The 27,481-nt window shown below is 38.6% G+C and overlaps 3 protein-coding genes across 6 annotated transcripts; all 3 read left to right on the top strand.

Annotated features, from left to right (window-relative positions):
- The first annotated feature begins 571 nt into the window (after positions 1-571).
- Positions 572-9,387, top strand: ankrd54 (ankyrin repeat domain 54). Its single transcript, XM_017491690.2, has 8 exons — positions 572-1,219; positions 1,493-1,540; positions 1,625-1,723; positions 1,859-1,930; positions 6,191-6,238; positions 6,381-6,505; positions 8,332-8,439; positions 9,028-9,387. Exons 1-8 carry the CDS (start codon positions 865-867, stop codon positions 9,100-9,102), a joined length of 930 nt encoding a protein of 309 aa, XP_017347179.1. The 5' UTR covers positions 572-864; the 3' UTR covers positions 9,103-9,387.
- Positions 9,388-9,510: 123 nt separating this feature from the next.
- hmgxb4a (HMG box domain containing 4a) lies at positions 9,511-19,374 on the top strand. Of its 4 annotated transcripts, none has more exons than XM_047149804.2 (14): positions 9,511-9,603; positions 9,757-9,870; positions 10,953-11,028; positions 11,133-11,242; positions 12,062-12,140; positions 12,440-13,078; positions 13,320-13,553; positions 13,681-13,859; positions 15,541-15,622; positions 15,837-15,901; positions 16,060-16,159; positions 16,361-16,521; positions 17,507-17,629; positions 18,745-19,374. In XM_047149804.2, the coding sequence occupies exons 3-14, from the start codon at positions 10,992-10,994 to the stop codon at positions 18,787-18,789; spliced, it is 1,854 nt and encodes a 617-aa protein (XP_047005760.1). In that variant the 5' UTR covers positions 9,511-9,603; positions 9,757-9,870; positions 10,953-10,991; the 3' UTR covers positions 18,790-19,374. The 4 variants fall into 4 exon arrangements, with proteins under 4 accessions (XP_047005760.1, XP_047005765.1, XP_017347124.1 ...); XM_047149809.2 differs by having other exon boundaries at positions 9,757-10,688; XM_017491635.3 differs by lacking the exon at positions 9,757-9,870 and having other exon boundaries at positions 9,515-9,603.
- Positions 19,375-20,000: 626 nt separating this feature from the next.
- On the top strand, positions 20,001-27,107 carry si:dkeyp-69e1.8 (uncharacterized protein LOC100001340 homolog). Its single transcript, XM_017491676.3, has 4 exons — positions 20,001-20,311; positions 20,736-20,820; positions 24,311-24,477; positions 25,494-27,107. Exons 2-4 carry the CDS (start codon positions 20,742-20,744, stop codon positions 26,331-26,333), a joined length of 1,086 nt encoding a protein of 361 aa, XP_017347165.1. The 5' UTR covers positions 20,001-20,311; positions 20,736-20,741; the 3' UTR covers positions 26,334-27,107.
- Positions 27,108-27,481: the final 374 nt, after the last annotated feature.

The raw sequence follows: 27,481 nt of genomic DNA, 5'->3' as shown, positions 1-27,481 counted from the left end.
TTTGTTTGTGTTTGATATTTGTCAAACTTAATGAGTGCTGTTATCTATGTGTTTAACATGCACAAATACATGCCGCTACTGAGTGACATCCTGTTGCTGGTAAAACCTGGAATTCAATTTAAATTTAGTGTTCCTAGTTTTTCTTCATTCTTATAATAATGCTTATTATATTCAGTTTCACAGTGAAAGTATTGTATACCTGCAGACATTTTATGTTTGAAAACATAGCATAGCTGCCATTGACACTTCTACAGCTATAGGAAATGTATCTATGAACAAAAGCTGTCGAGCTGTGCCAATGGATTGATTGAAACTATCGAGTATAACTCGATAGTACATTCACAAAAATATTTAATCAAATAATATCTATTTTTTAAAATGTTTATTTATTTAATAATTGTGCGGTAGGTACATTTTTGTATAATATGTTAATATTTTAACAACGCTAAAAACTGCAACCAACGTTTCTCTGAAACCGTAGTGCTTCCTCTAAGACTACAACATTGTGATTGGCTAAAATAATACCAACGACCAATTTGATTGGCTCTGCTGATTCAACGCTTGAGCAATCAGCGTGTTTCTTACTTGGGTGAAGCTCTAACACGAAACAGACGACATTTTGGCTCTGTAACGCGCTAAAGACTGGTTGATTAACATGTCTACTGGAAATGTAACTGATTTGTTTCTATGTTGAGAAGCGGAACAAGTAATGTAGTTCCTAAGCAGATTCTCAGGCACCGGAGCAGGTTTTGTTTCTCAGCTCGACTACCGAACTGAATAGACTGTGTGCATATGTGCATGCGCTAGTGTTAGTTTGCGTAATGCAGGGAAACAAACTTGTGTGTGTTAAATGACTCGGTGAATATGGAGGTGTCTGACGACGATCAGTCCAGCTGTGAAGGCGAGTACACGGTGAGAAACACGGTGAAAAACACGGTGAAAAACACGGTGAAAGAAGTGAAGGGAGAAAAAAGGGAGGATGGGGCAGCCGTGGGAGCTGCTTCTTCGTTTGGCTTCTCGGGTATTGACACCTTGAGCGCCCTGAAGCTCCACCGAAGCAGCCAGTCTGCGGAGAAAAGCCTCCGCTACCTGCACACTCTATGGAGTCCGGGCGCTTTACTTCAGGCCGAACCGTCAGGAGGCAAAATGACGGTGAGCAGAACCAGGAGACTGGGGAGAGTCCGGAGAAACCTGGGACCTATAGGCAAAGACCTTTACGGTAAGGTTTGGGATACTGTAATGATCTACATTGTAAGAGATTTAATAGGAAAGACTTATCTGGGTTGCATTACTAATTTTCTTTTGATACAGTAGCTTCTGTACTAAATGGTGTGCGATTTGCTTTCTGTACTGGAACAGGCTGCTATAAGATGCAGCCCTATTAGAGAAGCCCTGTTGATTATGCAAAACATCTTTGCCTAACCACTGATGTGTATCTCCAGCACAGTAGTCCTATTATTGTGTCCTTTAACCCCATCTGCTCTTCTTTCAGCCGTGAAGAGGTTCAGAGAAGCAGCCAATGGCAATGACATTGACACGGGTAGGAAGTACAGCCAATACAAACCCACCCGTCATCAACCCTTTAAAAAATATGAAGCACATTTGAATTTGGGTTTCTTTTTAGTTCGTAGGTTATTGCAGGATGGCATTGACCCCTGTGCTGCAGATGACAAAGGAAGAACTGCTTTACATTTCTCCTCCTGCAATGGCAATGAGAGTATTGGTAAGCCACTGGCTGCTTGAGAGACGGTCTTCAAATACTCATCAAGGTTAAATTCTGCGCTCATTACAGCATTCACTACAATATTGTTGATCTTCCTTTGTATGTTTTCCTGCTCTGCTATCTGTATCAATATAGTTCAGCTATTGCTAAGCCACGGTGCCGATCCAAACCAGAGAGACAGCCTTGGGAACACTCCTCTTCATCTTGGTAAGGGAGTCCCATACTGATAAACTTGGGTATTTGGACCTGCAAATCTTCACAAATTTGTGCTTCATTTTAACATTGGATTAGGGCTGCAACTAACGATTATTTTCATAATTGATTAGTCAGTCGATTATTTTATTTGATTAATCGGATGGGGGCAGTCTTTCAGTACCATAAAAAAAAATGATTTAAAATAAAATCCACAAACTGAGTGTTACAAATATAATCTTCAGACTAAAACATTACATTAATACAACTCTTTGTCCAATTTTATATAATATATATATAATTACACACACACTACTGGTCAAAAGTTTAGACACATTCATTCTTTATTTTATTTTTCCACATTTTAGAATAATAACAAAGTTATCAAAACTCTGGAATAACACAAATGGAACTATGGGAATTATGTTGTGATAAAATATCCAAAATAAATCAAAATAATTTAGTATTTTAGCATCTTCAAATTAGACCCGCTTGTTGTCTAGAATTTTCAGAAATGTATTCTTGGCATTTTCTCAAGCAATTTCTCATCTCCCCGAGATGCTTTTTAAACAGTATTGAAGGAGTTCCCACCTATACTGGAAAATTATTGGCTGCACTTCGGAATATTTCACTCCAAGTCATCCATTACCAAATTCATTTATGTATTTATTTTTAAATAAATAAATTGTTAGTTTTCTAATGAAAGAGATTAATGTTGGTTTTTAAGATCATGAGAAACATTTCAGTCTTGTCTCCAAATTTTTTTTGTGTGTGTATATATATATATATATATATATATATATATATATATATATATATATATATATATAAATAAATAATATTGGACAAACGGTTATAAATACTTATACATTAGTTTATTTTATATAAATAACTATATGCACTGATAATTAAACTACAGTCTTAATAATAAAATCTCACTTTCACTGCACCTTGTGGTTTCTGTTACTCACTGCCTTGAGGCATAGTTTTACTTGTGATTACTTTGATCATACCATTTGAATTTGACATTACAGATCTTACTTGTGCTCCCACTGTTTATCAGCATGTCGACATTGCAAGTGAGGAGCAACGTGGCCTTGTTATTAATAGATCACTCATGTTATAATAAACGACAGAAATTACACTGCACATGCGCAAATACAGCATATAATGACAATAAACTTGAATGAAACTAAAACTTTTAAGCAACTTACAGCAGTTTCACTAGCCCCTTGCACACAGTGAAGCATTTTGGATATAAACATAAGTTTGTGCTTGTGCATCACTATCATGCTTCCATGCTACACAAACTCCGCTTTGTAAAGTTTGCAGGTTACAATCTTTCTAGACTGTATTTAATATAAAATGCACCCCTGCCTTAGAGGACTTGGAGGTCACACACTTTTTCCACTGTCACTTGATGATTACATCTCCATCTGATGGTGACTGAGGTCATGTTGGGAATAAAAGGTAACATTAAATAACAGTAAACTGATTTACTTGTTGTTGACTCTGGGTATCTTCTAAAGTTAGTGGCATCGCATTACGTGCATATGACGTCATGCGCCGTCGACTGGGAAAAGGCTTATAGTTCCGGTTAGTAAAAAAACGCTACTGTTCCATTTGTGATGATATTCCATTTGAGACCTTTCTAAAATTCATACACTAGAGTACATAGTACATAGTGTAATTGTATAGTACCTTATTTTTTTTTGGAACAGAAGTAATGTAATGAGTAAATGTACCACGTGCCGGGCGCAGACCAACTAATCGATAATGCGATTCGTTGACGATTTTCCATAATAGGTTATTATTGATTTTATCGATTAGTTGTTGCAGCTCTACAGTGAGGGAAAGAAGTATTTGATCCCCTGCTGATTTTGTTCGTTTGCCCACTGACAAAGAAATGATCAGTCTATAATTTTAATGGTAGGTTTATTTGAACAGTGAGAGACAGAATAACAACAAGAAAATCCAGAAAAACGCATGTCAAAAATGTTATAAATTGATTTGCATTTTAATGAGGGAAATAAGTATCTGACCCCCTCTCAATCCGAAAGATTTCTGGCTCCCAGGTGTCTTTTATACAGGTAACGAGCAGAGATTAGGAGCACACTCTTAAAGGGAGTGCTCCTAATCTCAGCTTGTTACCTGTATAAAAGACACCTGTCCACAGAAGCAATCAATCAATCAGATTCCAAACTCTCCACCATGGCCAAGACCAAAGAGCTCTCCAAGGATGTCAGGGACAAGATTGTAGACCTACACAAGTCTGGAATGGGCTACAAGACCACTGCCAATCAGCTTGGTGAGAAGGTGACAACAGTTGGTGCGATTATTTGCAAATGGAAGAAACACAAAAGAACTGTCAATCTCCCTTGGCCTGGGGCTCCATGCAAGATCTCACCTTGTGGAGTTGCAATGATCATGAGAACAGTGAGGAATCAGCCCAGAACTACACCGGAGGATCTCGTCAATGATCTCAAGGCAGCTGGGACCATAGTCACCAAGAAAACAATTGGTAACACACTACACCGTGAAGGACTGAAATCCTGCAGCGCCCGCAAGGTCCCCCTGCTCAAGAAAGCACATATACATGCCCGTCTGAAGTTTGCCAATGAACATCTGAATGATTCAGAGGACAACTGGGTGAAAGTGTTGTGGTCAGATGAGACCAAAATGGAGCTCTTTGGCATCAACTCAACTTGCCGTGTTTGGAGGAGGAGGAATGCTGCCTATGACCCCAAGAACACCATCCCCACCGTCAAACATGGAGGTGGAAACATTATGCTTTGGGGGTGTTTTTCTGCTAAAGGGACAGGACAACTTCACCACATCAAAGGGACGATGGACGGGGCCATGTACCGTCACATCTTGGGTGAGAACCTCCTTCCCTCAGCCAGGGCATTGAAAATGGGTCGTGGATGGGTATTCCAGCATGACAATGACCCAAAACACACGACCAAGGCAACAAAGGAGTGGCTCAAGAAGAAGCACATTAAGGTCCTGGAGTGGCCTAGCCGGTCTCCAGACCTTAATCCCATAGAAAATCTGTGGAGGGAACTGAAGGTTCGAGTTTCCAAACGTCAGCCTCGAAACCTTAATGACTTGGAGAAGATCTGCAAAGTGGAGTGGGACAAAATCCCTCCTGAGATGTGTGCAAACCTGGTGGCCAACTACAAGAAACGTCTGACCTCTGTGATTGCCAACAAGGGTTTTGCCACCAAGTACTAAGTCATGTTTTGCAGAGGGGTCAAATATATATTCCCCTCATTAAAATGCAAATCAATTTATAACATTTTTGACATGTGTTTTTCTGGAATTTCTTGTTGTTGTTCTGTCTCTCACTGTTCAAATGAACCTACCATTAAAATTATAGAATGATCATTTCTTTGTCAGTGGGCAAACGTACAAAATCAGCAGGGGATCAAATACTTTTTCCCTCACTGTACATGAGCATTTGAGTTATCACTCAAAATTATGCCAGCATTTGTGCAGGTCTGTTCCCCACAGAAGGCCCCACTCTTCCCTATCACACACAAGCAGTCTTTTTTTTTTCTTTTTTATTTCTTTCTTTTCTCTCCCCTCCCCCCAGTGTTCTTAACTAGATACATTTTTCTGCTTGATACATACACTTTGCTGCATCTATGCTTTCTCTCAAGATAAATAGAGAATGTTGAGTTCATTAATGTGAAATGAATTCTATCACTGTATGTTTCACGTAAATACAATTAAATGTGTATTGTTTACATTGGTTAATTATATTTATTAGGGATGGACTGAAATTTCATCCACCAATTTTTTTTTCAAAATGGCTATGGAGAAAAATCAACTGAAAATGTCAGTAGTATTTACAACCATGAGGATAAGACTTGTATTTCTGACTTTCATTTTGAATGCAAATAGTTTTACATACTCAAGGTTCCTGCAAGCAGCTTGAAAGTGCTTATTTAATTAAAGAAGGACCTGTATTACATGTCATAAAATAATAATAAAAAAAGTGCTTACGTTAATTGGATTTTTTTTTTCATGGGGGGATCACCGACAAGAAGAAAGCTGTTGATTAACACTGGGATCCACCCAGGCCTAACACACACACATGACCTTTGCCATGGTTTGACAATCTGTTCTCTTGGGTAATTCTGCTAAAATAAAAGAAAGAAGGAAAACTTTAAAGTCATTAAGAGTGTTAATTTAAGACACTTGTACAAACCCTGCATTCTCTTAATGTAATGTGTGCAGTTGAATTTATTCTGGTTTAAATTGCCTCTACAGCTGCCTGTACCAACCATGTGCCTGTCATCACTACCTTATTGAGAGGAGGTAAGATATAATTGTGCTAAAAAGGTACTGATGTGAACAGCAAGCAGATTAAAGCTTTTCATGTACCCAAACTCAAACTATTTTCCTCATTAATCACACACTAGAGGACCAAGGAAGTCCTAACATTACAAGTGTATTTTAGGTGCTCGTGTAGATGCATTGGACCGTGCAGGAAGAACTCCTCTACATCTTGCCCGCTCGAAGCTCAACATATTACAGGAGGGAGAGTCCCGTAGCTTGGAAACCTTACGAGGGGAAGTCACTCAGGTTATTACGTCTTAATAAGCTAATACACTGCTCCAAAGATCACATTTTATTAGCACCTGCCCTGGGCCCTATCGATCCAGTCACTCAGTTAATCATACTGCTGTTTGGCATTTTTATATAGGTATTTAATTCTTTGCAAGAAAAGTTAATGATAAGAAATCTATTGTTTTTAGCCGGTCTACAGTTCTAGCTGGTTTTAGGTGAGATGCACTCACTGAGCACTTTATTAGGAACACCGGTACACCATTCATTCATGCAGTTATCTACTCAGTAGTGCAGTGTATAAAATAATGCAGATATGGGCCAGCAGCTTTTGGTAATGTTAACCACCAGTAGAGAAAATGGGTGTGAAAGTGGGGAAAAAATATGATCTTAGTGATTTGCCATGGTTGTCGGTGCCAGATGGGCTGGTTTGAGTATTTGTATAACTGCTGATCTGAGAACAGTCTCGAGAGTTTACTCAGGATGGTGCAATAAAGAAAAAACATCCAGTGAGTGGCAGTTCTGCAGATGGAAACGCCTTGTTTATGAGGGAGGTTAACGGAGAATGGCCAGACTGGTTCATGCTGACAAAAAGGCAACAGTAACTCATAACCACTCTGTACAATTTTGGTGAGCACAAAAGTATCTCTGAATGCATAACATGTCGAACCTTGAGGCAGATGAGCTACAACAGCAGAAGACCAATTCAGCTACCACTTCTGTCAGCCAGGAACAGAAACCTGAGGCTGCAGTGGGTGAGCCTGTCCACAAATGGACAGTTGAAGACTGGAAAAACAGCCTGGTCTAATGAATCTCTATTTCTGCTGAGGCACACAGATGGGAGGGTCAGAATTTGGCACCAACAGCATGACTCCATGGACCCAACCTGCCTTGTGGTAACAGTCCAGGCTGGTGGAGGTGGTGTAATGGTGTGGGGAATGGCTTTTTCTTTCTTTTTTTTTTTTTTTTTTTTTGGTGCCTGTTAATACCAATCAGTTATCACTAGATTGCCACAGCCTGTTTGAATATTGTAGCTGACCATGTGCATCCCTGCATGGCCACAATTTACCCATCTTCTAATGGTTATATACAGTATGATAATGCACCATACCACAAAGCAAGAGTCATCTCAAACTGGGTTTATGAACATAACAATGAGTTCAGTGTTCTTCAGTGGCCTTCCCAGTTACCGGATCTGAATCCAATAGATCAGCTTTGGGGTGTGATAGAAAGGGAGATTCGCAGTTAAAAGTGCACCTGAAAAATCCATAATGTTTCCAAAATCTTGTGGGTTCGATACCATAAAGAACTGCAGCTGTTTTGAGAGGAAAGGGAGGCCCTACCCAGTATTAGTATAGTGTTCCTAATAAAGTGATCGATGAGTGTAGATTTCAGATAAATTGCTGCACAGCACCAGAGTGGCTCTCATGGCATTAAGCAAGGCATAGCCATAAATGTCATGGCCAAGCAGCTGTAATTGCACCGCCATAGGTTGACGGGTAGTGTACTCTCATTTAAAAGCGTATTTATGTTTTAATGAATAGAGCAGATTATTAAAAGGCAAGGGCCCAACAGTAGGTCTCGACATGCTTGGGAGTGGAACCTACAATCATCATTAACATTCATTATTAACAATCATCATTAACAGTCATTTACACAAAACCTTAACCACTAAGCTATCAGAGACACATTTGTGATATGTATAATCACCCATGATGAAATGGTGATAACTTGGAGTTCAATTTTATATGAATCTTCCTCATGGAATCAAAAGTCATTTAAATGGTTTAAACTATAATTCATCCATTTATTTCACTTTTATCGAAATTCTGTGTTCCTTGTAGATCATTCAGATGCTGCGTGAATACCTGAATGTAATGGGACACAGTGGGGAACGAGAGAGGCTAGAGCATATTTCTACCCAACTACAACACACCCGCACTAAAGAACAGGTAATAACCACTGCTATAGAAATTGTGGGATCAGTTTTTGTCTACTGTGCCTTCAAGGAATAAAAAAAATGACAAAAGATATTTGAAGAAATTTGAAGTCTTGCAATTATTTGATTATATCAGCACTGATCATGTCCACATTTCATTAATAATATCTTTGGTTCATCACATCTGTCACAGGAGAATAAGGGAAATTCCACGCTTTAAAATCTTTCATATTAATACTGCACTAGAGTTTTTCTAACACCTTCTTCCTCATTTCCATTAAGAGGGTGACTGAATTTAACTGTTTTTTTTTTGGTAGGAATTAGTTTATTTGGTACATTGCGAGCAAATACACTAAATGCTTACATGTGAGCAGGTGGCAAACCATAGACGGATTTCCATTCCAATCCATTATTTCAATGTATAGCTTGACTAGTCATTTTTATTAATATTTTGAATGTTCTCATTAAGGCCTGATAACAGAATGGGTGATATTAGTTTATTAGAGTGAATTATCTCAATGCACTCTGTTGCAGAATTATTTATTTATTTTTTAAAAGCTGATTTTATGTAACTGTGCTTGTTTTTCTGTACTACACACAGGTGGATGAGGTGACTGACTTACTGGCCAGCTTCACATCTCTAAGTATACAAATGCAGAATATGGGAAACAGGTAGAGAAGAACAGACATGGAGGCTAACAGAAGGTTGGATTGGGGGGGGCAGTACCTGAGATATTTATTTACACATGACACACGTTGTATAATTTTAATCATTTGGTGAGCTGTGCAAAGTGTATGACTAAATCAATGGCCTTCAAATACATTATCAATCTTTTTAAATAGATCTTTTTGTTTTGCATTGTCTGTATATCTGTTCAGTCATTATTGTTCACGGTAAACCTTTTTTGTTTGATGTTGAACATGTATCAGACGATGACAATAAAAAAAAATTATGTCCAAATATTTGTTCATAGTTTATTCTTTTCATGTATTTTATAAGGAAATATAGTAGCACTGTACAATAGCATGTCATGAACGCACAGCCTGAAGGTGAGCATGTGTGAGTGCTTGTTTTCCTGTCAGACTTCACTGTAGACCCTCCTCTCAGCTCCCGCTTTGTTGTGGACTCAAATCAAAGATGGCGGCTGGCGCCGTTTAAACCCGGCCATCAGCAAAGGTAATTTAGCATTTATTTCCACCTCGGTCACATTTCTGCTTCTCATAATACCCTTGTGCTTGGCGTAAATGTTTAGGCGCTGTGGTAAAGAGGTAAAATGCACGGCTTAGTGGTCGCTTACTGAATCCTAACGTTTTTTCGGCCTATATGAAGCGGAAACCAGGGGCTGTCGTCGGTAATACAGCCGGCTATCTGTAGCCCATCCCGGGCTGTCGGATTTCGTGCACTTCAGACAAGGGAGAGTCGGACCCCGGAGGAGCCAAGGGGGTGTGTTTGTGTATCCTTTCGAAAGGAGGCGGGAAATGGCCACTCGATTAACGACGAACATCAGCTTGACTTTTAATTTTAGCGGAAACGGCTTCCGGGTGATGAGACGCAAAACGTCAGGCGATTTTCACAGCGCGATAAAAACAAAAAAAACAACAACAGAAAACATACAGCAGTATTATTACCTTTCTCACCGTCTCCGCCATGTCCATGTTCATCTGACACATACAGTGGCAGCACTCTCTTGGTATTAATTTCCTGAATTAGCGAAGTTACAGTGGTATACTGTTATTGTACAGCAGACATGGACTCGGGGAAAAACCCCTTTGCCAGATCTTTAAGTGTGAAGTTTTTTTGTCCCACCTAATTTCCCCTACACACACCACGAATATTACACTTATATGTAACTCAAACTGCTAGAGCTTGAAAATAAGTAGGAATTTTAAAACGCACTTTTGTTAACATAAGTATATACACTTTGTAGAAAAAAGGCCAGTGGCACCAGTTTGTTCTCTTGAGGAAGTTTTTTTATTTTCCAAGATTCCCCTGGGCCCCTTGTCTGCTTACAGCTTTTGGAATAATTGCCACCATTCTCATTTACATAACATCTCCATCATTGATTCTTAGGGTGGATCATGGCTCTAGTCTTGTGAGCAACATTTTGGTGCCTTTTTTGTGTGCTGAATTCTACCAAGAATCTTTCAGATTTCCCCAGAAAGATCAACTGCAAACTTCCATCCATTCATTTTCCATACTGCGTATCCTACACAGGGTCACAGTGGAGCCTGGAGCTTATCCCAGGGAACTCAGGGCACAAGGTAGGGGACTCTGGAGGAAAGCGGAGTACCAAGAAGAAACCCCTGAAACACAGGGAGACCGTGCAAACTCCACTAACACACATACACACACGCATAGCGGACATGGGATTCAAACCCTCGATGCCGGAGGGCGAGGCAAATGTGATAACCACTAAGCGACTGTGCCCAACTTTTCTATTCAAATAGTGCAGCGACTGGGTAGACTGTGAGCCATTTTAAAGTTTCCTGTACACAAATTATGTTTGTTCTTTTCTGTCCAAACAGACTGATTGTTGAAACCTAGTCAGTGACTGACAGCTGCATATGGAATTTGAAGAGATAAAACGGAAAGGTGTAATGGGTGAGAAATGCTTATCTCACCCCAATCCTTATTATTAAAACTGATGAGAAATGGAAAATGTTAAACTGTTAAATTCTGTTTTTATTTGTCTCTTATCTTTTCAGAGATGTCGAGTATAGAAGGAGAGGCAGGTCTGGTGGCTGGTCGCAGTCAGAGGGAGAAAAAGCGCTCATACAAAGATTTATTGAGAGAAGAGGAAGAAATAGCCGCACAGGTGTGCAAAACCTCATAGAGAAACAGTGATGTAACAGCAGGGAGGTAGAGAGAGGAACAGTATACATTATCTTGAGGACTATTTCCAGTCGTGTCAACCAGGAGTAGTTTGGGAAGGTCTTGTCTTTGTCTTTTAAAAACCATGATGCCACTGCATGTAATGTAGTTCTTTATATCGGTACATCATTGATTACAAGCTACTAATATGAGGTTTTTGGTAACCTCAGTAGGGTTGTAGGTACTTTATAAAATCGGTATAGTTACAGTTACATTTATATAGCACTTTTCTAGACACACAAAGTGCTTTGCATAGTATGTGGGGTGTGGGATCTCCTCAACGACCACTAGTGTGTGTAGCATCCACCTGGATGATGCGACGGAAGTCATAGTGCGCTAGATCACCCACCACACACCAGCTATTAGTAGAGAGGAGAGAGTGATGTAGCCAATTCAGAGATGTGGATTATTAGAGGGCCATGATAGAGAAGGACCAATGGGGGAATTTCGCGAGGACACCGGGGTTATACCCCTACTCTTTTAAGTGTCCTGGGATTTTTAATGACCACAGAATCAGGACCTCGGTTTAACGTCTCAGGGATGCAAATTGTATGCATCCAAATTGATGTAAGGTTAGTTAGATAGAGGTGCCTTTTGAGATGATGAATGAGTCTTGGTTTCATCTTGACTTTCTTGTTCCATTTGGCATTTACAAAGTAGTGTAGATGCAGTTTGTAATTAAAGTAGACAATATTTTTTTCCCCTCATAAGATTTTGCTTCTGTGTTATTCCATTGATTCTTGTTTGTTCTGTTTATAATTAGGACTCTGAGTTGATAGTGACAGGTGGAGATTTACACAAAAAGAAGAAGAAGCACTCCGGTGATGAGCACCATTATAAAGGTAAGTGTAATAGAGTAGAGACTGCATCAGAGAGATGAGCAGACTCTTAAAATGTAGAAAAGACTAGAAACTTTATGCATATTTGAAGAGTAAAAAAAATTGAGGGATTAATAGAATAATACACAATTTACTGGTTTGAGAGACAGCATGTTTAAGAAACTGATGTTGAACATATAAATACCTGAAATAAATGAGGGGGGAAATACTGGTTTAATCCAGGTTACTCTAAGACAGTGGGTACATGGTCAGAGAGGTTTGTATAATAATAAGGTCACAATACTCATTCTATCTTTCCTCAGACCACCATGGCTCAGGGCCACCTCATAAGAAGAAGCGCAAGTCCTCAGAACGCTCACCTTCACGCTCGTCTTCATGCTCCTCGCAGCCAGCCCACTCTGCAGATACTGCTATGGGCCTCTTGCAGGCCATCACCTCACCGATGGCCACAGGATCCGAGCCTGGCCCTAACTTCCACAAAAAACCCTCTTACCCTCCTCACTCCTCACATTCCTCCTCTAAAGATCGCAAGCGTGAGGGTGGCTCCAAGAGTAGCCTCTCTTTCTCCCACTCTTTCTCTCATTCCCGCCATCCAAGTTCATCTAAGAAGCATTCCTCCTCGTCTTCCTCCAAGTCGTCATTGTTCCATTCCGGAGCAGGGAAGGGTGAGCCGCTTACACTGCGAGATGGTGAGGGCTTGAAAATGAAGCTCATCCTTTCGCCCAAGGAGAGGAACGAAGGAGGAGAGTCGACTGAAGGATTCCCCTTCCCTGCACATCCGTCTTCAGGGAGCATGGGACATCATTCCTCTTCTGGCATCAAAAAAAGTGGGCTGAAGAAGGAGAAGGACAGGGACCGATTGACAACGTCTAAGCCACCAAAGAAGAAACAGCACAGCCGAGAGCCTCTGCCCATGGTGGGGAAAGAAGTAGAAGTGGAGGGTAGGAGAAGTCTATGCTCATCTCTTTATCACAGCTTAGGAATAGTAGATGGATCAGCCCTTATTGTGTAACTGTCCGTACATACCGTAGTACTGTAGTGACAGAGTGTTAATGAATTCCTGTATGATTTTTCTGATACTGTTCAGCAGGTTTATACTTAAAGGAATAATCCAATTATTTCAACCTCATCTCTATCCACTGCTACTGTAGCATATTTGATTTGCAACAATTTGTCTTCTAGGACAGTATGGTGGGTCTTTGGCACATGGAGGAGATTGTTCATCCTCAGGAGCGGAGCTAGAGGCAGGTGAACTGATCATTGACGACTCCTACACACACCTTTCATCTAAAAAGAAGAAAAAAAGCAAAAAAAGCAAAAAGAAAAAGGACAAAGAGAAGGACAGGGACAAGGATAAAAGCTCAAAAGAGAAGAAGCACAACAAAGGAGGAAATGCAGAAAAGAAAATATTTAAAGGTAAGAGTTAATATCAAATAGTTAAACCTTTTCTGTTTATTTGATGTTTGTTGCTTAATCTTTCTGTATTGTTAAGCAACACTGAATTGAATTTTATCTGGCTGTTTGTTTTGTTCTGTTTTCACAGGGGACTCATCCAGAAGTCACTCCCATTCCCACAGCTCGTCCAATCACAGTACCTCATTAGGGACATATGCTATGGCTCCAGCGATCACCTTGCATCATCATCATCAGGGTGCTGACCTGATAATGGTGAAGAAGAAAAAGAAGGAGGAGAAGGAGAAGGACAAGCATGATAAAGACAAGGTGATGATAAATATCAAATCTGTCATTAGCACTGCCGTTTACAGCCATCATCTGCACAGACCAGCACATCCTCCTTTTATACAGTTCAGTGGCATTTAATCGTAATTAAACAACTAGCCTTATTTGTCTTAAAGTTATTTATTTGGGTTGACTTGCTGTTTATATTTATATATATATATCTCACTGAGAATTTTATTAGGAACACCTGTACACCTACTCATTCATGCAGTTATCTAATCAGCCAATTGTGTGGCAGCAGTGCAATGGATAAAAAATGCAGATATAGACCAGCAGCTTTGGGTAATGTTCACATTAGAATGGGGGAAAATGTGATCTCAGTGATTTTGACTGTGGCGCTATTGTTGGCGCAGGAAGGGTTTGTATGTGTATTTATATAACTGCTGCTCTCCTGGGATTTTCATGCACAACAGTGTGCTATGAAGAAAAAACATCCAGTGAGCGGCAGTTCTGTACAATTGTGGTGAGCAGAAAAGAATCTCAGAATGCACAACATGTCGAACCTTGAGTTGGATGAGCTACAACAGCAGAAGACCACGTCAGGTTCTGCATCTGTCAGCCAAGAACAGAACGCTGAGGCTGCAGTGGGCACAGGCTCACCAAAACTGGACAGTTGAAAAGTGGAAAATGAAGCCTGCTCTGATGAATCTTGATTTCTGCTGAGGCACGTGGATGATAGGGTCAGAATTTGGTACCAAGAGCATGAATCCATGAACATAACCTGCCTTGTGTCAATAGTTCAGGCTGGTGGAGATGGTGTAATGGTGTGGAGAATGTTTTCTTGGTACACTTTGAGCCTATTAATACCAATCAATCATTGCTTGAATACCACAGCCTATTTGAGTATTGTTGCTGACTATGTGCATCCCTTAATGGCCACAATTTACCATCTTCTAATGGCTACTTCCAGCATGATAATGCACCATGACACAAAGCAAAAGTCTCAAACTGGTTTCATGAACATGACCACAAGTTCAGTGTTCTTCAATGACCTTCCCAGTCACCAGATCTGAATCCAATAGAACACCTTTGGGATGTGGTAGAACGGGAGATTTGCAGCATGAAAATGCACCTGAAAAATCTGCAGGATACATTATGCATTACATTTACATTTATGGCATTTGGCAGATGCCCTTATCCAGAGTGACTTACATTTATCTCATTTACACAACTGAGCAGTTGAGGGTTAAGGGCCTTGCTCAAGGGCCCAGCAGTGGCAGCTTGGTGGTGCTGGGATTTGAACTCATTACCTTCCGAGCAGAAGTCTAACGTCTTAACCAAGCTACCACTTCCACATTTTGCAATCATGTCAACATGGACCAGAATCTCAAAGGAATCTTTCCAACATCTGTTCTGAGAGCAAAGGGAGGCTTTACCCAGCATTAATGTCGTGTGCCTAATAAAGTGCTCAGTGAGTGTACAGTCATGTGAAAAAAATAAGTACACCCCATGGAAATTGTTGCCTTTTTTGACATATTTAGACGGGCAAACATTCGATCCTCTTTGAAACATTGCCAATAATGTTATTCTTTTCACAAGAATTTACATACTGCAGCTATAAACTTTACTGATTCTGACTAGACTACTTTTCTACTCTAGACTACTTTTGCCACATTCAAACACCAGCAGCCGTCAATCACCCTGATCACATTGTTTCTTTCAGAAAAAGAAGAAGAGTACGACAGCTTATCAGGTGTTCTGTAAAGAGTACAGGGCCAATATAAATGCGGAACAGCCTGGACTTGGTGGGTGCTGCATTAAATCGCATACAGGCCGTTCATTACATTACTGTTATGCCATATTTATGCTGTGTTGTTTAAAAAAAAAAAAGAGTTTAATTTAATTGTTGATTCTAATGAGATGATATTTGCTGTACATGGATGCATTATATTAATACCACCACTTGTAAAAAATACAGTGCAAGAGGTAATCACTAATCCTATGCCCATGGTTCTGCAGTGTTTGGGGAGCTGAGTAAGAAGCTTGCAGATGTTTGGAATCATTTACCTGAAAAAGACAAGCAGGTCAGTAACCTGTTTCTACTGCTTGGTTGCAATTATATGTGTTTAAACATATAATTGCTTCTCTGTTATTATTTCTTCAGAATTGCAAGCTGATTAATTAATGTTATTAAATAAATGTTGAAATGATTGCCTGACTCTGCCCCTGTCTCTGCCTGCAGGTCTGGAAGCAGAAAGCTCAGTATCTGCAGCATAAGCAAATTAAAGCTGATGCCACTACCGTCAAACAGAAGACTTCCTTATCAGAGAACAAAATCAAGAGTAAAATCTTAATTTCTATGATTTTCCCATCTATGATCTATGATAACCTTTAGACAGTTTGCTTCAAAAACAAGCCAAGACTTGTTTCTGTACTGAGTTTATATATCAGTTATGACTCCACTTGAACTAAAAGTTGCTTGTGATTTAAAAAAACAAAAACAAAACAAAACAATTTGCTCCCCATTTCCTCCTCTTTCTAAGGCTCCAGTAAGGTTGTGGGTACGGGGGCGGGGTTGACCACTCCAAGCCGCTCTTCTCTGACCATCCGGGTACCAGAAGTTGACCCTATAGATGCTGCTGCCCATCTGCAGCTCCTTGGGGAGTCCCTCTCTCTCATTGGACACAGGCTACAAGAGACAGAAGTGAGTGCACAGAAAAAACAGTATCTTAGAACCTTCTGGAATTTTATGTTGCTTTTCTATAGTATTTGTATTATTTAATACAGTGCCCTCCAGATTTATTAACACCTTTGACAAGAATACTTATATAAGATTTAAAAAAAAGACAACAGGAGAAACTATTTATCTTTGTTCAAATGAAAATCAGTCATTTTGCTAATTTGTTTAGGTATTAGTATTTCCTCTCATAGATATATGAGAAAATGTACACTATATGGGCAAAAGTATGTGGACACCTGATCATCACCCCCATGTATCGGTCTTCCCCAAACTGTTGCCACAAAACTAGAAAGCACACAATTTTGTATAGGATGTCATTGTATGCTGTAGCATTAAAGATTTCCCTTCACTGGAATTAAGGGGCCAAAACTTTTCAGCATAACAGTGCTGCTGTTCACAAAGCATGAAGACATGCTTTGCCAAGGTTGGAGTTGAAGAACTCAGGTGGCCTGCCAGAGCCCTGACTTCAACACCACTGAACACCTTTGGGATGAAATGTAATGCAGTCTGTGCTCTAGGCCTCCTTGTCCAACATCAGTGCCTGACCTCATTAATGCTCTTGTGGCTGAATAAGCAAATCCCCACAGGCTTTCCAAAATGTAGTAGAAAGCCTTTCTAGAAGAGTGAAGGTTATTATAACATGTTCAGAAAACATGGGAAAAAAACAAAGAAATTCAACACACAAGTTTCAAAATCAACTATTAAACAATAATTAGATGTATATTTGTTTTTTACTAATCATATTAGTCTTTAAATAAGGAAAAAATGCTTTTTGGTACTTTTGAAACCAAAATTTTGTGGAAAATTATCATTAAATAAATTTTTTTTTTTTGGGAAAAATGTTAAATAAAAAAAAAAAAAGCTATACAATTTTCCTGTATGTTTGAACTCCAGCCCTACTCTCTGCATAATCCTTAAACAAACTAAGGCATGTCCTCTTCTCTTGCAGGGAATGGTAGCAGTGTCTGGCAGTCTCTCTGTCCTGCTAGACTCAATTTTGTGTGCTCTCGGTCCATTAACCTGCCTCACTGCTCAGGTCCCTCAGCTTAATGGCTGTCCCCGCAGCGTCTTGGTGGGACACAAGTACACACACCCACAACCACACTCACTGCCCACTTTATGAGGAACAACTCTTCAACTGCACATTCTTACAATTATCTAATCAGCCAATCACATGGCAGCAGCACAGTGCAAAAATTCTGAAGATACAGGTCAAGAGCTTCAGTTCATATTTATGTCAAACAACAGAATGAAGAAAAAGTGTGGCTTTTAACCCTTTTAACCATGGCATGGATGTTGGTACCAGACAGGCTGGTTTGAGTATTTCATAAACTGCTGATATCCTGGGATTTTCACACACAACAGTCTCTAGAGTTTACACAGAATTGTACGAGAAACAAAAAACATTTAGTGGCACTTCTGTGGGTGGAAACGCCTTGTTGATAAGAGAGGTCAGATGAAAATGGCTAGACTAGGTTTGAGCTGCCAGGAATGATTTTGTAACTCATATAATCACTCTTTACAACTGTGGTGAACAAAAAAACATCTCGGCACGCATGACGTGGATCGGCTGCGACAACAGAAGACCACACTGGGTTCCATTCCAATCAGACAAGAACAGTAATCTGAGTCTATCATGGGCACAGGTTCAATGAAACTGGACAGTCTCTCTAATCAACAAGGCATTTCCACCCACAGAACTGTCGCTCACTCAGTGTTTTTTGTTTTTCACACTATTTATTGTAAACCATCATTGTCTGTGAAACTCTCAGGAGATCAGCAGTTTCTGAAATACTCAAACCATCCCATCTAGCACCAACATCCCTGCTACGATCCAAGTCACAGAGATCACTTGTTTTCTTCAATCTGATGTTTGATGTGAGCATTATTTACCATTAAGCTCTTGACCTGTATCTGCATGTTTTTTTGTTTTTTTTTGCATTGCACTGTGCTGCCACATGATATGCTGAGTAGATAACTGCATGAATGTGCAGGTGTACAGGTGTTCCTATTAAAGTGGACATTGAGTTTACACACATATATGTATATATATATATATATATATATATATATATATATATATATATACACATACATACATACATACATACACACATAAATCATATATATATTATTTATGACATTGAATATGACATCTAACCTATATATTTATTTATTTTTTTGCAGTCAAGCACGCTGGACAACATAGCATACATCATGCCAGGACTATGAAACTGAAGAAGAGATGACTTTACACCAATTGCACTTCATAAGAAACAGGACTCATCAAAAACAACCATGAAACAAAATGACAATTTTTGACAGTTTATTTTTCTTAACAATGCACCAATCAGGTCTGGGGCAAAAACATTGGACATTTGTAGACGTAGAACTGTTTCTAAATCTTAAAGTGTTTAATATTTTTTAAACTGTATTTCTTTAATATTTTTTAAAAAAAGGATCAGAAATCTTATTCTAGGGAACACGTTTATGTCAGGTTATTAGATTTTATTGTTTTATTGTTTAAATGTGTCCCAATGAGTGTGTGCATGTGTGTATGTTTATGTGAGCGTGTTGTGTGAAAATTGCCATACTTTTATTATGTAAAGAGCAATTTATTTTTATGCAGATGTGTACAGTTTTATGTCTGGGCCTAAGGCTATTTTTATTTTATTTTATTATTTTTTTATTTAAAGTTAAGTTAATAGAAGCAAACAGTAGTTTAACTGCAGTAGTCCTTTTACTGCCAAACTGTTTTTATACTTGTAAAATGTAATATGTTATCATTTGTTTATAGTAAAAGCATGTATGAAATAATTTTGGAAGTCTGACCTAACAATTTGCAGTAATGCATAGATTTAGAAGCATAAACCTGTACAGTTTGTTATTACTAAGCTTTATTTTCTCCCCAAACTGATGAAAATATGCAGTTTGCATTTTATTAGATTTCAGGTGAACTTTTTTGAGCAGTTTTTTTTTCTTTTTGTAATTTCCAAATATTTATCTAAAACATTCAGATTTTTAGCTTCTTTAGGTTTGTAAGATTTTGTGCTCCGTATCATGAAGAAAAAATAACCCCAAAGAACAGAGAAAGTTTTCTGAAGTCTTTAATTACATCTATGTACTTGCACAGCCATAGCTTTAATTAATGTAGAAGCAGTCTAGGCATGGAATAATTACAAATAATACATTGCTGCTTGTACAATGATTATCTTTTTATGTTAGTCTGCCAGTCTGCTTGTAACCACTGGCACTTTAACTCCTGTTCTTAAAAAACACAACAAACAAAAAAACCCCAAACGTGCCTTAAAAGGGAATGAGTAGTTTGAATAGCATAGACAGGGTGGTTTAACTTTTTCTGCACTAATGTGCAAGACTGTGTGTCTCTCTGTGTGTGTGTGTGTGTGTGTGTGTGTGTGTGCGTGCGTGCGCGCGCGCGCGCGTGTGAGTGCTCGCGAGTGAGTGCGCACGCGTCCTTATAGGCTAAAGCCAGTTCTCAGCCGTGTGATTGGAAACACACCAGACAGAATAGGATACTCAGACAGAAGAGAGAGTGTAAAGGGAATATGAGACTAAGTGTGACCTAAAAGACTCGTATGTCTATATCAGTGGCTTCCCTTTTGTGTATTTGTTTGTCTTTTTTTGTTGTTGCTTTTTTTGCATACTAGCTATCAAGTTCCAGGAAAAGGAGGAAGTGCTGTGAGACGAAGAACTGACTAGCACACTACAGCTCTAGGACACTTAAGGATCACAGGTATGCTTTAAACATGTTTGTAGAGGTTATGATATGTGTATAGAGTTCATTGGTTGGGTTTTTACAAAAGTTGTTATAAGGAAAATGATGACTAGGGTGTAACCAAATATAATATATGTACTGGATACTTTCTCACTTGATAGACCGAACAGAAAGAGCAAAACATGGTATGATGATGTCTGAAAACACTGATATTCAAGTGTGATAAATGTGACTTTTATGTACAAATTCTCTTGTGCTGAGTCATTTGAGCCCATCCTCCATTCCTCTGTCAAACACTGGATCTCTGTCCCCGCCCTTTCTCCTGCACACACACACTCTATCCACTCAAGAAGACTCCAGCAGAAACAACAACATATGATGACTAAGTAATAAAATACTATGCTGTTAATAATCATTTAATAACATATACTTTTTGCTTCAGCTGCAGATGATGGAAGAGAAAACAGCACAAGGCGGCACAACCCATGACCTGGACAGAGAGGAGCTGACAGATTCTGCTAAAGCAGGTTGGAGTTTGCTGTCCATTGCCAGGATTTTAATAACACACTTTAACTGCCACGTTTGATGTCATGTGGAACAACTATGATATTTGTAATATTTAATCTGTCGGTAGATTTATTGCTGTGTTTGAGAACATGACCTGAAAAGACTGCAATGAAAGATAGACATAGAATCCACATTATGTAAAAGGAACCTATCAGTGTTTCATGTTATTTTGTTTGGCCCTGGTTTTGGTTGTGTTACAAAGAATAGGGTAAAAGTAGGAAGCATTCTGCAAAACTGTAGACAAGCTGTCATTTTGGTAGATGGTTGTGAAATTACGTATGTTTAAAGCAACCACTCTGCATTTTTAAACTCGCCCTAGACAAATTTAAAACAAGTTCATGCACATTGGGCTAAAACCGTTCTTGCTACTTATGAGATACTCATGGGAACGTGATTTTCTTTACTTCTAAACAAAGCAGCCTGTTTATGTAAGAGTGTCCTGATACTTGAAATGTACACCGATCAGCCATAACATTAAAACCACTGACAGGTGAAATGAATAACATTGATTACATTTATTAATTTAGCAGATGCTTTTATCCAAAGCGACTTACAAATGAGAAAATACAAGCAAATTATATTTTTACTGTGGTACCTGTCAAGGGGTGGGATGTATATTAGGCAGCAAGTGAACAGTCACTTTTCAAAGTTGAAAAGTAGGAAAAATGGGCAAGCGTGGAGTGGCGTACCCACAGACCAGTCAGAATGCCGATGCTGACCCCTGTCTACCACCGAAAGCGCCTACAATGGGCATGTGAGCATAAGAACTGGACCATGGAGCAATGGAAGAAGGTGGCCTGGTCTGATGAATCACGTTTTCTTTTACAACGTTTCTTCTACAACGTTTCTTCTAATGTCTTGGTGCCAAATACCACAACACACCTTCAGAGGTCTTGCGGAGTTCATGCCTTGACGGGTCAGAGCTGTTTTGGTGGCACAAGGAGGACCTACACAATATTAGGCAGGTGGTTTTAATGTTATGGCTGATTAGTGTATAAGCATAGCTGTCCATAAATGGTATTTTCTAGTTTTTGGTTTTTAAAAAAAATACTTTTATAATTTAGTGATGTGCTACATATCAGTTGGCAGTAGATGGGGCTGTTGCTTTATCATTCTCTTAGGCAAAGCTCCAGCCTTACTACACTCAGGTTTAACCAAAAAATCTGCTTTTAGAAGTCAATAATGCAATAGTTTTATCATCTTTTTGAGTCAGATCTGTATGTCACTATTACTGATGTTTGAAGCAAAAAACCCCCACTGCATTTAATAGATGGAACAAGTATAACCTCTGCATAGCTGATTACTAAAGAACTTGTTAGCTGTAAAATCACTTGTTTAATGGTAACATGAAACAGCAGATTTGTGTAAACTAATCTATACCAGTATGATGGTAAGGTATACTGTAATGTCATGTTTTATCTTTGGTTGGTGATGTAACGAACAATGCTATTTTTACATACTTACACCCCACATCCCATCCAACTATGCTGCCAGATTTTTATTCAGTTTTATTAAAAACTGCATTCCTACATTTTGATATCCTGCTGAAGATTAAGTTAAAAAAGACTAGTTTTCAAGGCTGAATATTTTAAATGTTAATTTTATATAGTTTTGCTTATTATGCTGTGCATAGAATATTAAAATAATTATCATCTCATTTTAGCTACTTGCCTTTCCTAATAGAATAGGGGATAACTGCACTGAGTTTATTCTTATCTTTTTGTTCGGGTGGTGCACTTGAATGTAGCAAAATGGACTGTATGGTTAATATACTGTGCAATATTTAAACATGATAATCTTCTTAGTAGGTAGCTACATCTCTCAACACCAGTTGTACAGTTCCACCGTTATTTAGAGTGTAAAGTTTTCTCTATTGCCAGTAGCCCTGAACCAGCTCATGTGAGAAAATGGATAAAGCTAATCTGTTGGATGAGATGTATTATAGAGCATGGGTTATAGGGTAAATTTCTTTTGCAGCCCTCTTTATGAAGGCATGAGGATATTAGTCTTCACTTTTAAATTAAAACTTACATTAAGACATCAGGTCCATAACTTAAAAATACAACCATACTAGATATTGCCTGGATAAAGACATACTTTTTAAGCATTATTTTAGATATAGACCTTATTATAGTATCATACAGGGTGTCCCAGAAGTCTCCATCCATAGGGGACTGTGTTTGCCAGCACCTCGTTGGATGTGCATTCGTCAGTGGATGCTCGTGGACGTCTATTTTTGGTTGGTCTACAACACTTCCAGTCTTTTTGAATTGGTTAATAAGTTTGGCAACAGTGTCGTGTCGGATATGCTTGCCATGCTTCCTGTTAAAGTCCATCTCTACCTTGCAACAACTTCCCTTCCTGATCTAGCCATGAGAATGATTTCAATACGTTCTTTTTTTTTTTTTGAAGGCATTCTTAAAGGCTATCTAGAGAGAAACAAATACATGAAAAAAGTATATATATGTGCATATATATAATCACACACACACTCACACAGTACTGTGCAAAACTTGTAGGCACATGCAAAGAATTGCTGTAGAGCAAAGATTCCTTCAAAATAATGGAATTAAATGTTCCTACATAAAAAAAATACAGTAACAGTGTCAATATTTGGTGTGACAGATATTTTTTAATAGTACAATTTGTGCAAACTTAATAAGGAAATTAGCTGTAAGTTTTATTGAGCATCTTGCAGAACCAGTCACAGTTCTTCAGGAGACTTTGACTGTCGCACTTGCTTCTTATTTTTTGTTTTTTGTAGCAAAACCCAGCAGCCTTCATTGTGTTTTTTTGTCTGAAACGTGGTCTCTTATGTAATATGCTGCTTTCTTTCATGACATACAAACATTTTTCTGTAACATTTAATTTTGTTCTAGAAAGCTAATGTTTGGGAATGTTTTTTAAACTGACTTGATAATGCAGAAGTCATAAAATAAAATAAATAAAAAAATCTTTAATAAAGTTTGTAAAGGTAGGGTGCCTCAAACTTATATACATTTATATATATGTAGTATAAAGACCTTTGGGACACCCTGTAGTGTAGCATTGGATTTGTTAACATGAAACTAATTTCATGGCATTTTCTTTGTCACTACAGAGCTAAGATGCAAATGTCTAGTGATTGGATATTAAATATTTAAAAGTAAACAGGAGTTAAAACGTTAGTACATTTTCATCCATTAAATTCCATACTTTCAATATTAACATTCATTAAAATGGAACACTATGAAAATACTGCAGAAATAAGTAGATAAAATACTAAAAAAGTAAAATGAACATAAGCAGTAATAAGTTTAAGTGCATTTACCCACAGGTGAGGCTGAAATAAATTTCAGCAAATTATACCTATACAGTGCAAGTCTTGCTTCTTGTTGCAAAAATTTCACTTTTTAACAAGGTAACAGGGACTGAATAAAATACAGAAATACTCTGTGTGTGTGCATTTAGAGAGTCAGCTGAGGCTGGTGTTGCTGGGCTGGGCAGGCATGGGGAAAAGCAGTTTGGGTAACGCCATCCTCGGCAGTACGGTGTTTGATACCCGCCATGGTTCCACCTCTCAGAAGCCAGTAACCATGAAGTGTGAGAAGGGGTGTGCAAGTGTGGCTGGAAGGCAGGTTAGTCTTTTCCAAGCTCCATTACATTTGCAGCAATGAATGCATTTGAGATTTTTATTGTGCATGTATGATAAATAATAAAAAGTTTTAATAATCATCAGCTATTAATAGTACAAGCAGAAATTAATCCACAAGAGACTTCAATTCAGAGCAAAAGTAAGTGTGTTAAAATGTGTGGAGAGAGAACCCATGTGTAATTTTTGTTGTGTTTGTTGTATTGTGCTGCACTTTTCATGTATTCTTATGTTCTAAATTTTTATATATATAATATATTCATGTGTACTGTATTGTCCTGAATGTTGTACAATGGTCTGTGTGAGCTCACTGGCCAGTTTAATAGGAACACCAGTACACTTGCTCATTCATGGAGTTATCCAATTAGTTCTACCAAGACTCACCAAAACAGGGCAGTTGAAGATTGGAAAATCCAGGAGATGTTTTGCCGAGCATGTGCCCACTGCAGCCTCATATTCCTGTTCTTGGTTGACAGGACTAGAACCCATCGTGGTCTTCAGCTGTTGTAGCTCATCCACCTCAAGGTTCAAAATGTTGTGCATTCTGAGAGCTTTTCTGCTCACCATGGTTGTAAAGAGTGTGTATTTGAGTCACCGTAGCCTTCCTGTTAGCTCAAACCTGTCTGGCCATCATTTTCATCAACAAGGCATCTCCATTCTCAGAACAGCTACTCACTGGATGTTGTTTTTTTATTTTTTTTTTATTTTTTATTTTTTTTAAACACCGTTCTGTATAAACTCTAGATACTGTTTTGCATGAATATTCAGAAATCAATAGTATCTTAAGTATTAAAATCAGCCTGCCACCAACAACCATGCCATCTCATGATATAAGATCACATTTTTCCCCATTCTGATGTTGGATGTGCTTGACCTGTATTTGAATTATTTGGATAACTGCATGAATGAGCAGATGTACAGGTGTTCCTGTTAAAGTGATCTGTGAGTGTGTGAATTGCATGACAACAAAAATGGACTTCAGTAATGTTGTCTTCATGTTAGGTGGTTGTGGTGGACACTCCAGACTGGTTCTACTCAGAAAGGCCCCCTGAGGAAGTGTACCACCAGCTGGCTCTCTGCGAGTCCCTGTTAGCTCCAGGACCCCATGCCTTCCTGCTCTGCATCTCTATCCATCGCCCATGTGAGAACCTCCAGGCTCTGGATGCCTTAGAGAAAGTGTTCGGTCTCGAAGCCATCACCAAACACACTGTTGTCCTGTTTACTGATACGGACCAGCTTCCAGAGGGTCAAACACTGAAAGAGTTCCTTAACAACGAGCAGAAGGATTTGCTGGAATTGGTGCAGAGGTGTGGAGACCGTTATCATGTCATTAGAGTAGATGGAGAAAAGGAGGAGGAGAAAGGCAGAAAGAGTGTGGAGGAATTGCTGGAGAAGGTGGAGGAGATGATTAAAGAGAGCGGGGAGGAATTCTACACCTGCCCTCCTCTCCCTCATGCAGCGGAGGAAGAGAGAAGGATGGAAGCGAGTAATGAGGAAAACTCATCCAAAGAAATCATGAGCAATGAGTTGAAAGGTTTGGTCGAAGAATACTCAGACATGGAGTCTGAAGCAAGCGCAGAGAAAATGGAGGAGAGCGCAGATGGTCTGGAGGCAGAGGAGGACATCATTTTGTCTCCTCCTGCACCTCCTCCTTCGTTCTTGCGCTGGGTTTGGGACACAGTGGTTGGTTGGGTGCTCTGGCTGCCCGGCCTGGTGAGGGGTAGCACTTTACTCGGCTCTATTGTGGGGTTGTTTTTCGGGGGTGCCATGGGGGCTACTGTAGGCTCCGTTGCCACTGAGGTGGGCAGAAGAAAAAACAAAGCAAAAGTAAAAACAAATTAACACTCTTTGTATGCATTAGAACACTTTATGAAACTGAAATTTGTATAAAGTTTGCTAAAAATATTCACATGAGCAAAACATTAATGTTACGTTGCTGTATCATTAATACCAAACAAAAGTAACTACATTTGAGCTAATGTTAAATGATAAATATTCATTTAACACATTATGTGATCTTGGTTTAGGTTTAAGTAAATGTTCCCAGAACAGATTTATAAGAACATTGAGCGATACACTGAATCTATACTTTAAGGCTGTTTTGCTTCTTGATGCTAAATTACCTTTAAACTTATTCAGCAGAATAAGCATCAATGTCTATTATTTATATACTAGAATAACAAAACATATTTCTATATTACCATAATATAATATGTTTTATTTGTAATATTCATCAGGGCATGAAGGTAGTTTACCAAGGTAGAAAAGCCTGTGGTGTTGTATCTGTAATGATAGAGAGAGGAATTGCTTCCAAGTGAAAATTGAAGTTAAACATGGGTTTTACTCTTCTCATTTATTTACACAACTTTGAAGTTGTCCAAACAGCAGAGACGTAGTCTTTTTCTTTGCCTTGTTGATTATTTAGGAAGTTCCGAAGAATGATTTAAGTGATGAATAATAATTTGCTTATCCACTGAAGCATGGAATGCATTAAACTCACATTTTTATGTTCATGGTTATGTTTTCACCAGCTCACACCATGCACTTCTATAGCACAAATTATTATTATTGTTATTAAAAAAAAAAAAAAAATCTAAATAAAAATTCCCATCCCCATTTGTAGTGCTTGTACTTTATGTTCATATGAGTTACATGTTTTTTGTAAAGCTGTTACCAATTGCAGATAGCAGTATATTATTAGACACAGCTCAAGTGCTACATTACTCATACAACACATGCTGTTTAGACAGCTTTTTGATTCACCGAGGAAAAAAAACAAAACTGGTTTATTACACACTTGGCAGGAGTGCTTTTCTCTGTAGCTTATACATTTTCTGCGACTGAAAAATGTAAAAGTAATTAATCCAAATATATTGTCTGAGTGATTAATGAGTCTCTTGTCTACATTTGTGTGAAGAAATTAAGAATAAATTGGGAATAAAAGACTTGGTGGTGTAAGCATTATAGAGAAACAAATTGGAATCCATTTC

This window comes from Ictalurus punctatus, chromosome 2 (assembly GCF_001660625.3).
Source record: "Ictalurus punctatus breed USDA103 chromosome 2, Coco_2.0, whole genome shotgun sequence".
Taxonomy (NCBI): domain Eukaryota; kingdom Metazoa; phylum Chordata; class Actinopteri; order Siluriformes; family Ictaluridae; genus Ictalurus; species Ictalurus punctatus.
The sequence above is the reverse complement of the archived record's forward strand: the minus strand, read 5'-3'. Positions and strand labels throughout refer to the sequence as shown.